This window comes from Falco peregrinus, chromosome 4 (genome assembly GCF_023634155.1).
Source record: "Falco peregrinus isolate bFalPer1 chromosome 4, bFalPer1.pri, whole genome shotgun sequence".
Lineage (NCBI taxonomy): Eukaryota > Metazoa > Chordata > Aves > Falconiformes > Falconidae > Falco > Falco peregrinus.
In genome coordinates, this window is record NC_073724.1 from 49,452,155 (window position 1) to 49,467,924 (window position 15,770).

General features: G+C 40.9%; 1 protein-coding gene across 5 annotated transcripts in view; it reads right to left on the reverse strand.

Annotated features, from left to right (window-relative positions):
* JADE3 (jade family PHD finger 3) overlaps positions 1-15,770 on the reverse strand; it is a 68,296-nt gene that overhangs the window by 31,206 nt on the left and 21,320 nt on the right. For all 5 annotated transcript variants that reach the window (XM_055802031.1, XM_055802029.1, XM_055802032.1 and 2 more), the window contains 2 exons: positions 3,758-3,817; positions 2,475-2,557 (listed from right to left, as the gene is read on the reverse strand). In XM_055802031.1, coding sequence (XP_055658006.1) covers positions 2,475-2,557; positions 3,758-3,806 — 132 coding nt within the window. In that variant the 5' untranslated portion in view covers positions 3,807-3,817. The remainder of the gene's footprint in view (positions 1-2,474; positions 2,558-3,757; positions 3,818-15,770) is intronic.

Here is a 15,770-nt window from a genome sequence, read left to right on the forward strand (position 1 = left end):
ATGTTGATAACACACTGATGGTTTTAGTTGTTGCTGGGTAATGTTTATACTAAATCAAGGACTTTTCGGTTTCTCAGACTCTGCCAGCCAGAGGGCTGGAGGGGCACAAGAGACTGGGAGGGGACACAGCCAGGACAGCTGACCTGAAACAGCCAAAGAGATACCCACACCATGGGACGTCATGCTTGGTGTATAAACCTGGCAGGTTAGCTGGGGCAGGGGGGTTGTTGCTCTGGGACTGGCTGGGCATCGGTCAGCGGGTGGTGAGCAGTTGTGCTGTGCACCACTTGTTTTCCTTTCTCCCTTTTCCTTTGGATTTTACCCTTTTCCCCACCTTTCCATTATAATTGTTATAATTATTATTATTGTTGTTGTTCTTACCTTTTTATTCTGTTTAAATTATTAAATTGTTCTTATCTCAACCATTAAGTTTTACATTCCTTTCCTCTGGGTGGGAGGGAGTGAGCAAGTGGCTGCGTGGTGCTTGGTTGCCAGCTGGGGTTAAACCACAACACTTTTTCCCAGGGGACTTTATTTTTTTGTCAGTTGTTTTAAATATTATACTTGGTACACTCCTGCAGAAGAGGACGTATTCTAAGGTCTGAGATTTCTTTCTTTCTTCCCTACCCCTTCCTTTTTCTTTCTTTCTAGGAGGGTGATCTTAAAGGAAGGATGACAAAAAGATGCCAGTATTACTGTAAGGATGATGCTATGAAACACAGTGTTAATTCCAAGTGTATATTCCGGATTTTGTTCCTCAAAGTTTTATATTTCCAAGTATTAAAGGGCTCAAGATTTTGTCTTGGAACAGGTAGAAAGCAGCAAAGAAGATCTCAAGAAGAAGAACTGAAAATACTGCTCATTTTAATTCCTAGAAATTACCAAACAGAACACTTGCATGCTATATACATGGACCACATCTTCATAATTATTGTTAATAATGTAAACATGCACATAAAGACAGCAAATGCAAAGCAAAGAGTAATATGACAATCCGTAAGAGGAAGAGATACAAGAAAGCTGGATGGTGGGCAGAAAGAAAAAGAATGGATTGGTAAGAGACTAGCACTGAAGTGTATTTAAAACAGCAACAAGTCTGACAGCATATGTGTTTCAGTTCCCATTTTCCCAGATAGGCTAGTAACAAAGCTAATGCATAGGCAAACTTGAGCAACAATTACAAGACCTTAGTAGCTGCAAGCTGTTTTAAGATTGAAATTCTTATAGAACCGTAATCCTCAGACGAACATTTTAAAGGTAAAAAGCATAGTAGGCTTTTCTTAACCTTTTTGGTGGCTGTAAATAAAACACTGTGTAGCTAGTTCTGGCCAATTTTGCTTTTATTGAAACACTCATGGCAAAATTCTCTTTCAGAAATGCATCAGTGAGTTTTCTTCAATTAACTTGTGATAAAAATTAAGCTTCCAAAGAAAGAACACGTTCTGTAACATTTACCTTGTTCTTACCAAACCAAACTCATCTAGTTAGCAGGATTTAGAAAAGAAGCATGAAGTATGTTTGCCAAACAGCTTTTGCTATATGAGCACAATCTATATAGTTTATGCAATCTCTCACAGTAGTATCTAAGCAGGTAAAAAACTGCTGGTATAGTACACAAAATTGCTTCTGGGACATTACTCACAGCTTTAAATTCTAGAAATGCAAAGTCAGTTTTGTCAGCCTTTCAGTAACCTCGGGCATCAACAGCCATACTACACGCTAAAGGACTCATTCAGAGGGAATGTGATAGCAAGCAAGCGGAATTAGCCACAAGATACATTTCTCCCATTTGCAGTTATTATTTAACTTCAGCCCTTAAGAAAGAAAACATCAGATCTGGAGAAGGCAGCCAACAAATCCTCCCCAAATAGGGCTACCAGTGGAATAGCTGATAGGATGGATTTGATCACTAGATTGTGCATAAATGCCCATTATCTCAATTGGTGAAATACAGAACCAGTGACAGTGGCGATAGGTGGAGAGGTCCTAACATCCTAGGGGATGGCAAAGTAAAAAAGCTTTACTGAAGGTAAGAAGCCAAGAGTGACAAACCGGCAGAAGATGAGTAAGCACTATTTATACATACTCTGCCCACTTAAGTGTCCCACTGGTTTATCCTAATGCAGAAAGGAAGTATCTTTCCCAGACACATACACACGAACCACTTCTTTCTGTGGCACACGCTCATATTGTAAGGCCATCCCAGCTTTTCAATTTCAAAATGAGACTAAATTTCAGGGGAAGAAAGATCTACATGTTACTGTCTGCAAATGCCAGAAGTCATTTTGGGACATCAAACACCAGAGCTCCTGTAATACTTGCACACTGGGGAAAACACAGTTTCACAGAGAATTTGACAGGTGACAAAAGGACTCACTGGCACTAGTTCAAAGCTCATGATTTCAAGGCTTAAAAACATAAAAACTATGTAACAAAAAACCTACCAATGACCAATCTTTAACCCTGATTCTTACCTCAGCAGGTTTCTTTTGTTCATTTGCTGGTGTTTTTGACTTGCTCCTGTATTTAGAACAAGAAGAAAAGGAAGTGGAAGGACCTGTTTAAAAAAAAAAAAAGAAAAGAAAAGAAAAAAAAAGAGAGAGAGAGATAAAAAGGACCATTCTAGCCCATTTCAGTTATTTTAATATTTCAGTAAAACACAAGGCACTCCAGTCTCCTGAATTATCGTAATTTTTGACAAGATGTGGGCAGAAAACTCCTAGGCAGCCTGTAGGCTTGAGTACAGCTCCTCCTGTTCCACTCATTCTTTGTAAAACCACAGCACACTGAGTTTATGGGTACATTCTACTCTGCCCAGTACAAGCATGAGCAAACAGAAACAAGCAGGCAGACCACTTTCCTTCATTTCCTTTCTAACAAAGTGGAAAGAGGAGCAAACTCAAGGACAGAGTTTGCAAGTGCTAAAAAATACCAAACAAAAAAGCAATGATACTAAGGCATGCTGATGAGAGATGCAAAAAAACCCTGTCGTGTGATGTCTAGACATTTCTGGGCAAAATGTTATTTCAGTACAGGGTACGTTGATGACTTACAACGAATATGAGAATTAATCATCATTATGTACAGAATTACTAGATAGCTACAGGTTTACAAGAAACAAAACAAGACCCTGCCATACAGGGTGTGGTTTTTTTGCAGATAAAAAGGGAAGATGCAACCTCAGGCAGATTGTGTGCCAAGGAACATTTACAATGTAACTATTAAATTGTATAACAGACTAAAGTGGAATAGATCACGAACCAGTATAAGATAACATAACAATCAATATACCGCTTATAACTTTACCTTATCTATAACTCTAACATACCAATGCTCAAATAAGCTTGCCACCACCAATAATTTCAAAGTTGAAGCTCTGCACAACAAGAGACAACACAACTCCTTTTAAAAAAAAAATAATTACAAAATAGGACCCTGGACAGCAAAACTTATATGTAATTACAGATTTCTTTTTCCCAACTCTGAAACGGAAAGGCATACGAGTTTCAATTTGAATTCTACGTAGACTCAAAACTCCTCCCAGGTTTACAGGATCCTTCACCTCCTTTTCCTCCTGTAACAGGATTCAGAATACCAAAGACCACAGAGCGGGGGAAAAAAAAAAAAAGGAAAAGAAAAATCAAGCAAGAAACATTTTTTTTTGTAATGATAAGAGGTGAAACAGTTTGCCCTCAAACCACAGAAGGAAACCACAAGGGGGTGATAGACCGAAATAAAACTAGTAGGTATTACTTACTCTCATTGTCTGAACTGTCACTGGTGCTTAGATGCCTGTGGCGTTTCATCCTGACGCATCCTAAAGAGAAAAAAAAAGTTGATGGCAACCATTCTACCAGAAAATCACCTGCTGCTGGCTGACGCCAAGCTCTTTGCACTAGAGGCGAAGCTCCTCTGAAGAGCTTTCAGGCACAGAAATAAACCCAGTTCAGCCACTATGTTTTATTTCTACAAGTAACTATTAGACCACAGTATTATTTATGAAACCGAGCACCCTCAAAACCAGCATGCCTCTGCCGGGCAGAGCTTGCTTTACATTTTGCAGAGAGGAGTGCAACCTGCTAGCTGATTCCCAGCAGGGCGCTCTGCTCTCAGAGGAGACTCAATGTCCCATCTGTTCAGCCAGAGAAAGAGTTGCCATGGTGGCAGTCGCTAGCTGAGAGACGGGTGGAGGCCAGGAAATAAGGTGGATACACAGCAAGGCAAGGATTTAGAAACCCAACTTACCTTAAAAAAGCGGGGTGGGGGTGGGGGGTGCCAAAAAAGCCAAAGGCATCCATTGAAAACAAAAAACAGATTTTAGATAGGGACAATCACAGAAAACGGTGACTGATGCCATTTAATTTAAATCATCTGATCATTCCTTAGTTTCACAAGAAGTGTGGTTTTCAGAAGTTTGAGAAGTGATCATGGGTATTGCTGAGAAATTCTTCCATGGTGTGGCACCAGTTCCATTAAAAATAAAGGTATAGAGCTTTCTGAAATCAATTTTTGAACATGTAACACACACAGAGAACGGGGAAGAAGAAAATTCTGCACCTCAATGTAAGATCAAAATAGTGATCAGCTATATACGCTATGTGCCAACAGGAATACATAAACATTCTCATAAATCCTGTCATTCTATAATACTCAATGTTACATTTGTTAAATAAGAACCAATACATTTACAATTAATAATAGTAAATGAAAATCACTCTGATCTTTTTAATGGATTGAATGAGCAAATCGTTAGAGAAAAGAAGTGAAAAACAATTCTGCAAGAATAGACAACTTTTTGGGGGGAGTGGTAGTGGTGTGTGTTTTGTTTTGTTAAAGCAGTAGATAGGATGAAGTAGGTTACAGAAAGCTGAACCTGAAATGCCTGCAGTATTAGAAATGCCAGCTTGGCCACACCTGAAACATAAGCAGCTTCATTTCTTAAGCAAACCCACATACCATTGGGAAAAAAAAAAAAAAAAAGGCAACAGAGCTGAACAGTCCATCTGATAAACCCTCCACATTAGTTACTGTACAACGGGTCTTGAGATTATCCAAAGACCATAGGATAAACAAGATTTCCAGATAAGACAAGTCTGCCTGAAGGCTTGAAGAGATTGCAATTGAGTTGTTTGCAGCACAAATGTTTAATTTACTGGAAATTTTAAGCAGCCTTTATATTTAAGAGAGTGAGTTTACTGAATCAAAATGCAATGATCACTCAAAGTTTAAAACAATCCTTCTGACCTATCTGTTACAAGAAGACATTGCCCATGCTCACGGAAGTTGAAACAGGAAGCAATGCCTGCAGTTTTTGATACGCAGATACAGAATTTACAAGCCAGGTATTTAACCTGGGGGGAGGACAGACAGACACAGTGGTCAACAGGATGGGACATCAAAAGGTATCATTCGTTATCACTTAAGCAAGCTATAAACTCCAGTTATGTAACAATTACTTTCATATTAATTCACCTTCTTACAGCTCAAGCAACCTTGGGGGAGGCAAGGCAGCCACGCTATATACAAAGACCAGTGTCCAACAGAAGAGCAACATCAAAACCAAAACAGCCAAAACACCACGAGACTTCTCTTCCACCTAGCAACATAAGGTAGCTTGTTCAGGCACTGTTCTGATGAAGAAACTTCCATGAATCTCTTAGGCAAAAGCTGTTCGACAGGCAGAAGGCACTTGGGCCTGAAGGGCTTGTCTTTGTGCATGTTTGGGGGGCACCAGACTTGAAGTTAACTGCTGTGTAGTGAGGGGAGGACTAAAAGACTTTCATCTTGCAAACTCATGAAATTTAAAGGCATTAACTTTAATCAAGAGCAAATAAAATGGTACTGCCTATTCGAGAGCTTGCACTGCAGCAGCCAAACCCAGCCCCCCAGAGCATACAACCCTCCCTAAAAAGGAGCAGGTTCTGCCCCTGGCAACAGCTTCTCTGCTGGCAGTCTTCAGTTCCAAACAACCCAGGCTTATGGACCACTGGGCATGTTACAGGAGTTTGGGAGATGATGAAAAGATGCATCTAGGTATGCCGAGTAGTATTCCTTGCTTTCATGTCTTAGCAAGAAATGCAAGTGCTTGCTGCTTGCTTTGTTTTTATGTTCAGATGAATTTTTGAGCAGTTGTTAAAAGGTGCTGAAAGCTTATGGCAGGCAATTCTCATCGCTTACAGTCTATATAAACATGCAGCAATAAAACCTTTCCACTCTGTACTAAAGACAGCAGAGCACAACATGAGCATTCAATTAAAGCAGGGTCAAACACGAGGTTGAGAGACACAACTGCAGGAGAGAACACCCAGGAAGCCTGGACTTCTGCCTGGGCGACTAGGAAAGCAGAGAGGAGATGGCTACTTCAAAGTCAGCTTACACAGGAAGGGCAAGCGTAACAAGAACTTCGGAACCAAAGGCACATCTCTGCCAACAACTACTTAGGCAGAAAAAACCCCAAACAAACCAAAACTAAACAAAATTAAAAAGTTGTATTTGAGAACTGGATTTGCAGCAGCTCAGGCAAGAGATTTACACCTCCATCACAGCAGACAGAAACAGAAAAAGCAGTCACTCAGAGTAAAAGCCCCAAACAGTAATAACAGTGGATTCCTGCCTGATTTTTTTGCAGTAGTATTAACCACAACAGTGAGTTAGAGCCCACAGAGCTACAACAAATCACAGGTGTGCTGCGTTCAGTAAGACAGGTTATTAAAGTTACCAACATGCTATGAGTTCAATGTATGCCCCCACGTGATGCAGGAGTAACAGCCTCAGCATCATTCGCCAGGACCACCTCTCAAGGGGGTTTCACTTTTGTTTTTAATAGGAGACTCCTTTGCTATGTCCTTGTGTACACTGGGACTGCCACAAAACTTCCAGATCACTTCTACCCCAAAGCAGAAGGCTCATCAGAAAGGCTCACTAAAGGATGTTTCCACTCCCTAGCTATTACAGAGGGAGCCCAAAATAACACCCGTTTTGTGGTAAAGCTCCCATCTCACTCCTTCACCTGCCTTTGCAGGATGTGGAAGAATCAGCAGCTGTTCAGCTCAGAAAAGACAGGAGTTGCAAAGCCAGACCCCACAGTACAGAAACAGATGTCAACCTTTCTGAACTTCCGTCCAATTCTCCCAAAGCAGCCCACCAAGCCTTCAGTTTGTCCCTCAGCTTCACACGACAATAACTGGGTGATACACTCCAGAGCAAGGCTGCAAACAACCCTGTGCCTCAATTCCTGCTTCTTCCATCATTTTAACGTTTTAGCACTTGCAAAGCACTGTGAAGGAGTTAAAAAAATAAATATATGAACACACACACATATATCCCTAAGAGGGCTAAACGTAGAAAGGACAATCTATACATATCAAAAACCCAAATTAAACAAGCATAATCAAAAATCCCACAAAAATGTGTACAGTCTCTCATATATCCTAGCTTTTCCCCTTTTTGAACTTCACCTCTGAGAACTATGATGACAATAAAGCCTAGAATGAAGGACCACAATTAATTTTTTTCAATGTGTGCAAGACAGTCAAAAAGCAAGAAATAAAGTAATGAGATTGACAGTGCCCATTTCCTACTTCAGAGTATCAGTGATAATGAACGGTATGTGACAACACTAGAAGAGAATCAAGTAAACAGTATTATTTTTACACACAAAATGACATATCTAGTAAATTTTTGTAACAGTTAAGAAATACTTTTTTCCACAGAACAGTTCAAAAAGATTTAAAATACAGCCTCATATAGATGGTACTTATAAAGAAAAAAAGAGCCATCAGGAACATAATGGAAATGGGACAGTGAGCAGCTAGAACCATCAGCCTCCTTTCACCTCTGTTATCCTCACCCAGGCATTTTGCAAATGTGCATGTTGAACTTTTTGTTTGAATTCTGAGAATTAAGAAAATGCTTAAGTTTTAGCATTTCAACTTTCTAGCAGTTCCAATGTACAAGCTAAGAAAAACAAGGAGTGTAAAGCAACTCAACACTAAAATGTTGCAGAGCAGAAGAGGTATGTAGCCTCGTGCACTCAAAAAGCCCCAAGAAAATCCTTACTTCCCAGTCACTGAGTAATGATTCTCACTACCTTAAAAAGTAAGTAAGTAGGCATGCTTTCTTTGTGGGTTCAAAATGTGCTCAAGCCTTATGGTCAAGCATGGATGACCTTAAAAATTATCATTAAAAATAAGAACATAACATGTCTTGATCTGAAGCTTTTTTTGCCCTCTTTTTTTAAAAAAAAAAAATCCACAGAAGGACTAACAGCTGATCAATCACTTGTATGACAACATATACTAATTCCAAAGATGCTCACCTTCAGGGATCTTATAAATGAAAATTAAAATACAGAAACGACACTAAGAAATCACCATGTTGCAAGCAAAAAGATACTCAACTCTCCAGGCAATTATTGCAATGGAACATATCCTGGCATCATTTTTAATATCAATTACCAGAGCAGTTCCTAAAGTTGAACTGTATTCCACACCTGTTGCATTTCTGACTTGACACAACCATAGTTGTGTGCACATCCCTGACCTGCTCACAACAGCTTAAGACAAGAACCACAACGTAAAAAAGGAGGGGGGGTGTGTGTGGAAATTGGCTTCATTCCCTGCTGTCACCTAACTACACAAACGCAGGCCAAGATGCCCTGAACCCTCCAGGTGTTCAACCAAAAATAACCCCAGGAAACACAGTCTCCTCGAAACAGTCTCCTCAGCCACAGGCAGCAGCATCATGCTGCCAGCACTTCCCTGGCTTCCAACAGGCTGCTGTCTATATTGGGAATTTTGCCCTAGAGCCAAAACCAATGCTGGATCCAACAGATCACTGCACTTTCAAGGAAAGCCAGAAAAAGCCACCCTGCGTTCACCTGGCTGAAATTAAACATAGATCCCAAGGTAAGAGTAATCAAGATACCAGCCAGCATGTGCAAGAATCTGAATAAAAAAGTAACACTGATATTTCCAAAAATCTAGCGGAGGTGTTCAGTAATTAATGATTTCTAAATTATGGTTGTTCCCTTTTGCTTATTCACAAATACCTGCACTGCTGAAGTGAAGAAGAAACAGCCACTTGCCTCTACCACCATTCTTTCATCTCTCTGAGGAAAAAAAATCAATGTTGCGCTGACTTAAGAGACTTCCTATTTCTGAAAAGCTAGTTAACATGCATTACTCAAAAAAATCAGTCAAGCAGCATATGTAAACAGCACACAGTTAACAAATTTCAGAGCTTTATTCAAAGCAAAACTCCATTTCAAATACCTGCAGAAACAACAGCAACAAACATTTTTCCCGTTTCAGTTTGTGTCCAACTAAACAACTAAATTTACCAAATTAACTATTAAGTCTACCCTATTGTTCTGACACATTTCTCAGCATAGTTCATCAGTAATAAGAGTTAGCAGAAAGAAGGATGAGGTATCTCATGGAGTCTGAATTCACACAGCATATTAGGCAAGACATCAGTGACAAGCGTACAAAATGAATCCTTAGATCCAGCCAAGATTTCTGAACAAAACAGCATCTCTAAGGAGTAGCAGTCCTTCCTTCCTGGCTTCAGTTTGTTGCAGAGAAAGGTTAAACATACCCATACGCTACTCAGTACCTGTTAAGACCTATATACAGAAGAAAAATGCAATCAAGAAATTCAAGGAACTGTAATGCAAATATATCCTAGACCTGTGAGATTTTATTTCTTCATGTTTTAAAATAGACTGACAAAAATGGAATTGGCCACAGCACTAAGGAAACTTTCAAGTGGGACAAAAAATAACCTACTTTCTTAATCTTATTAAAAACTGCTTCTATGTATGAAAACCAAACAACAAGCTACATGCAATCTCAGATTAAAATTCTGTACTTACATTTTTACAATATGGCTTGTCTGGGCGGGGGGGGGAGGGAAGGCAAAAAAAAAAGGCAGAGGCAGTAAGTAGAAATTTCCAAGTCTCCAAAATGTGGTTTATGTAACTGTTAAATTTAGATTAGGAAGCAAATTATCTTGAAAGGTCTCCAGGAAATGTAGTACAGTGAAACCATTTAAATAGGTCAAATTTCATAGTCAACTGCCAGGGAAATTACGAAATATGAGTAGAGTTAATACAACCTTTCAAATAACTAGAGAAAGAGAGATCACTTGTGTTTGGGTTTATTATTATTATTTTTTAATATCATATCAAATCTCACAAAAAGGCTATATAAACTGGAAAAAACACCCACTTGGAACTTGCACTGAAAAGGTTTGAAAGGTTAAACAATTCACAGAAAAGGAAGTTCAGCAAAAAAACCTTAAGGTTGTTTCTTTATTTCACTGTAACCAGATTTTTTTTTTTTTTAATTAGTAATATACCCCTACTCTACTTAAGAACCCTGTAACAGTGACCACATCTAGCCTATCCTCCCCTCACCCCAAAATAAAACCTTGAATTATTTTCTGTACTGGGCCTACCACAAAATAAAACTTTTCTTGCCACTACTTCATTCTAAGTCTTGGTTAACAAAATAATCTGTAATTCAATAAAGGAGGAATGTGCCAGTTTTTAGAAGCAGCACTACCAGCAACAGCAGATTCCTCTGTCATTAGGTATATAATTTCAGCAGGTAAGGAACAGCATGTTACAGAAATCTGGCTAAGAACATGGGTCTGTATGAAGTGCAAAAGCAACTAGACATAGTCTGGAGCCCTGTTTTCCTTATACATTACCTTTTTATATAAGGCAATTTGGCAGCTGCCACAAGGATACCGTGAGTTTAAAAATAAGGGCGGGGCGGGGGGGGGGGGGGGGGGGGAGAGTCCAAAATATAATCTTCCACAGCATGACTTATCCCCTGAAATAGTTAAATTCTGGACTGAAGATAGCTGATAGATCATAAAACTAGGATGAAGAACCCCCAAATATAATTGCTCCCCTGCATACATTTGTGGATTATAGGCCAAAAGGGAACCCTGACATCCTTTCATGTGCCCTTCTACAATGATGATTCATCATTTGGTCTAGTGCAAAGCACTTAAATGCCCATCATTTTGCTTTGCAAGTACAGAAAGAGGGTAAGTGATACTACTTCACATTTATAACATGCTTTGATGACACAGTAAAACACTGCACACCCCCAAGTACAACTGCCTTTCCTACCTTGAAAACAGAAGTACAACTTTTAATTTCCAGTGCTGCATCCGTGTGTTGACCCACCGCGAGTGCAGGAGGATGGCATGACAGATTTCTACTACTGGCCTTCAGCTAAATCGCTTCATATCAAGCAGCTTTTTAAAAATCAGAAATCCTTCTCAGAAAAGCAAGTCACCAGCAACATGCACAGCGTCACCATTACCTCAACAGAAACTTTCCAAGAGGCTAGAATGAAATTAAATCGCGCTCTCTTCCCTCTGCTTCCTCAACACCCAGCAGTGACTGAGCAGCCCGATTTTTCTCTCTGAAGCAAGCTGCACATGTTGGGCCTGTACACAGAGCAGCCAGGTGGCCAGGCTGACATGGAAATATTTCTGCCCATTAAACGCTGCAGCTTTAGCATTAGCATCCTAAAGACGATAACGATCTGGGCAGAATCAATTTAAAAAAATAAACAACGTCAGACTGTCATTAATTCAAGCAAATACACCAATACGTACATGTTTCTGCTCCTCTCTTGTTTCTGTCCTTGTAATTACTTTCTGCTCCTGAGCACAACACTGTTTTTACACCAGTTGTTTACTAACAGAACTACTGTTTTCTTAAAACAGCAGCAGAGATTTGGACACACACACAAAAATATTTCCTTCAAAATACCATACTGAGTTTGAACAAAATTGTGCTTTTAAAATAGAATTAAAAAAGCACTTTCCTGAAACCACAACCAGCCCAGTGCTGCTCGGCACTGCTGTGCCCAACCACCTGAGGTACGTCTGCCCAGTGCAGCCTGGTGAACACTCCTCACCCACCTCCCGCCATCACTCCCAGTCAGGGGAAATGCCAAAATGAGCCACAGCCCTCACGAGAGGGAACCATGGCCCTCAGCAGCGTACCATGCTTGGTATTGCTGCCGGCAGGTGGCTGAGGGGGTACAACACCCCACCAGTGCTCCTGTTCTGCCTGCCCCAGCCAGGCCTGCCTCATGGCTGGGGTGCCCTCCCTGAGGGAGCGACAAAGCCCCCAGTGGGATGAAACAAGGAAGAAGTTCCCAGCAGGAAAGCGACAGCGGTGTTAAACACACAGGCAACCTGAGAGGAAGAAGTTCCCAGCAGGAAAGCAACAGCGGTATTAAACACACAGGCAACCTGCCTGTACCATCATCCCGGCCCCACCCACCCCCCCCAAACCGCAGGTCAGTGCTGGAGGCTGAGGTGGCTGCCAGGGCAGGCAGGCCCTCAGGGCACAGAGGAGCACCATGTTGCCAGAGGGAAGCCATCACAGCTCTCGCTTCCTCAGGCCACAGTCACACAAACAAACAAACTACCTCTTGCGTTAGGCTGTGGGAAACTCTACGGTAGCTAATTGATCCCTGAAGGAAACTCCCAGCAGGCAGGGGTTAGCTCACATACAGACCTCTAACCAGGCAAGTGCACCAAGCGTCATGGAGAAGTGCCTGGGGAGTTTGTCTGCACCAAAGAGGCCTCAGCAGGGGCAGTGCAGTTACTGGCTGTTATGTTGTCTGTTTCACAAGACTCTCTCAGAAGAAAACTCATACCTGACATTAACACCGAGACATCTAGTAACCAGGGAGCAAAAGAAGAAAGAAAACCCCACAAGCCCACGTGTACTTACTCAACAAAGATGAAGCTAAGGACAACGTCTGCTTTGATGAAAGACTGCCGTGGAGGTACTGCTACTAAAAATGGACCAGTATCCGGTCATCACACCCAGTGCTAAGATGGGTAAACAAAGAGCTGGCTGCCCAGGAGCTCCCTGTGCCCAGGGGGTTTGACACCCGAAGAGGGCCACATGCACTGCATCTGCAAGGAGACTGCAGTCACAAGCGCGCCAAGAAACAGGAGCAGCATGCACATGCTTCACCAATATGACTGAGCAGAAAAACCTCAGAGAGCATTTAGCTGGGCTTTCTATTTTAAGAACTGGTATGATTCACGTTACCTTGGCTGTAAGTGTTTTGCAGTCTTTACTGTATCTACCCTCACGATAAGCTCATGTTAAGCAAGCACTGAAAGCCCTGACATTTCAGAGCAGTGGCGCAGAGCAGCCATACATCACACAGGGAGCCCCCGGCAAAGCAGGCAGCTGCATCCAGGTCTCCCAAGCACATATCCCACGACCTTGCCACTCGCTGCCCTTCCTGCAGATGCACACATGGAGTCAAACAGAAGAAAAAATCCCTGTGATGCACTATGTCACTAAGTATTGTCCTGCTGTCATACAGTGATGAAACTGCACTGCACCAAGCGGGGGGTGGTATAAAACAAACAACCCCCCCCCCCCCCAAAATCCCCCAACACAGAAGCATCACTACTTAATTGAAAATTAGACAATAATCAGTATTACAGTAGTTCAAGTGAAGCTGCCACTTTGCCCTATCTCGCCTGGTGCTGCCAGCAGTTGCCTGCTTTTATCTTCTCTGCTCTCCAGCTGTACCAACGCATACAATCATGACAAAACACAGGTAAGGACCTCGTATCACAGCTAGGAATGCAGGCAGGAAATACTATCAAAGAACGAAGGATCTAGAAACGCATGTACTACTTGGATTACGAAAAACAACTTTTCTTGATAAGATAGGCAAAATTTCTCATATCCTGCAAGACACTTGCTTAAAATAATCAGTTAATTTGTTGGTACTTGCTAATAAACAAAGTAGGTTTCCCTGCTCTTGTTTTGTGTTTCCTAAATCGTAAATAATAAAAGACTTAACAGCAGCAGCCTGCATTAAATATTTTACCTGTTTTGACTCATTTATTTCTTGCTTGTAATGCTTCGAAGAGGCTAACTGCTTTGCTGCAACATTCTGCATCACTAACAAAACCTGAAGGACTGCAAAAAGCAGAAAACATCAAGTTATGTCTTTATATTCTACTCAAAGGATAAGAAAAAAGCAGAACACAAATATTTTCCTATAGGAAATATTAAATTGATAATTTCTTTCCTCATGTGACAAGAAATGTTTTTCATTTACAAGGTGAAAATAAACCACCTGGATGCTAAAGTTTTCCTCAAGTAAAAAAAGGGTACTGAGGGGACCATTGGATAGGAACAATTAAAGGGAATGTACTGTCACAGCCAGAACTCAAAATAATATTTGGAATATTCCAAATCATTGGTTGCATACTGACATCCCACTATATTTTCTAGCATTTCACACATGACACATTTATATGAGGTTGCACTATTATTTTAGTTCTCCATGTCAAAAATTCAAAACATGAAAATTTTCTAGTCAAGTTGTTAAAGCACTTTTTTAGTTTAAAAAACTTTTTAAAAAGACAACAAATTTGTCTTAACTAATGAATTTTAATTAATTTTAATGGCTAGTCAATTAATTTAATGTTATGTGCTACAATCTGTAATATACAATACACCAAAGATACTGAGGGGTCTTTTAGTCAGACAGATATAGAGTAGATTTATAAAAACAAATACCACTCCAGATTTCTCTAAATCACCTCCATCCAGGTGCAAGAAGACACTGTGAAAAAGATAGTGTGACCCACTGATGTTTGTCCATGTTTATGTACAGACCAGAGGCAGAAAGAAAAAAATACTATCTTTTCCTGTTACAACACAAGGTGCAGCAATGACAAAATAAATAGCAAACTTGCCCACTGTGGCTGACACCGCCCTAGAAAGGAGAACCAAAGACTGACTGTACTTGGCCAAGGTTTCTAAAATACCACATCTTGTTTGAGGAAGCAATCAAGAAATGCATCCTAAAGACCACATAAGGTTCAATTTCTCATCAAACAGCCAACATCCAACTTGAAGTCAAAGTACTTCTGTATTTTTTGAATAAGGGGACACACTGATAAGGACTGACCACTAACGCTCCTCTAAACTCCTCTTTCCTCTTCCTTCCCATTGACTAAACAAACAAGATTAAAATGAGTAAGAGTAGACTACCACCCTTTCATTGTTCCTAATGGAAAGCACAGCCTACTCGAGCTAAAGCTAAGTGGATGGAGGTCAGTTTTCTCGGCACAGGAAAAGAGGTGCCAACCCACAGGGTGGATCACAATCAGCACTGGCACTAAAATAGGTGGGGTCAGAAAATACAGGAAAATATCCTTCCCACCCTATGAGGATAAGGAACTATCACAGCTGACCTTCCAAAGCTGCAAGGGGATGAGATAATGAATCTAACTCCAAAGCAAGTCCCTCTGTCCACTCTCCTCTCCTGTACTGGGAGGAATGGAAATGCCTAGAAACAACAGCAGTAGGAGGTATTTCACCCGGTCTATTCATAGCTAAGAGCCCCCAACATGCTGCAGCTGCTGCATCTGAATCCCATGCTATCAAAACCAGTAATAAAATTTCTGCTGAGAAATAGGGAGAGAAAACAAGGTTACAACTAAAAGTGCAACTATAGAATTGAACGAATCAAACAAAACCACCTTTACAGCACAGTTGCTCCGTGACACAACACGAAACCTGCGCAGTCAGTATGTTTTGTACATGGAATTCCAGTTGGTCAGTGAGGTTTTCAGAAACCTGTAAAGAAGTCTCCTTCTCAACAGGCTCTTACCCTGTGCAGCTGCTATCAGGGGCTCTGCAACTGAAAGAAGGCACAAGCGCTTGGGCCGCAACAGAATAAAGCCACGCA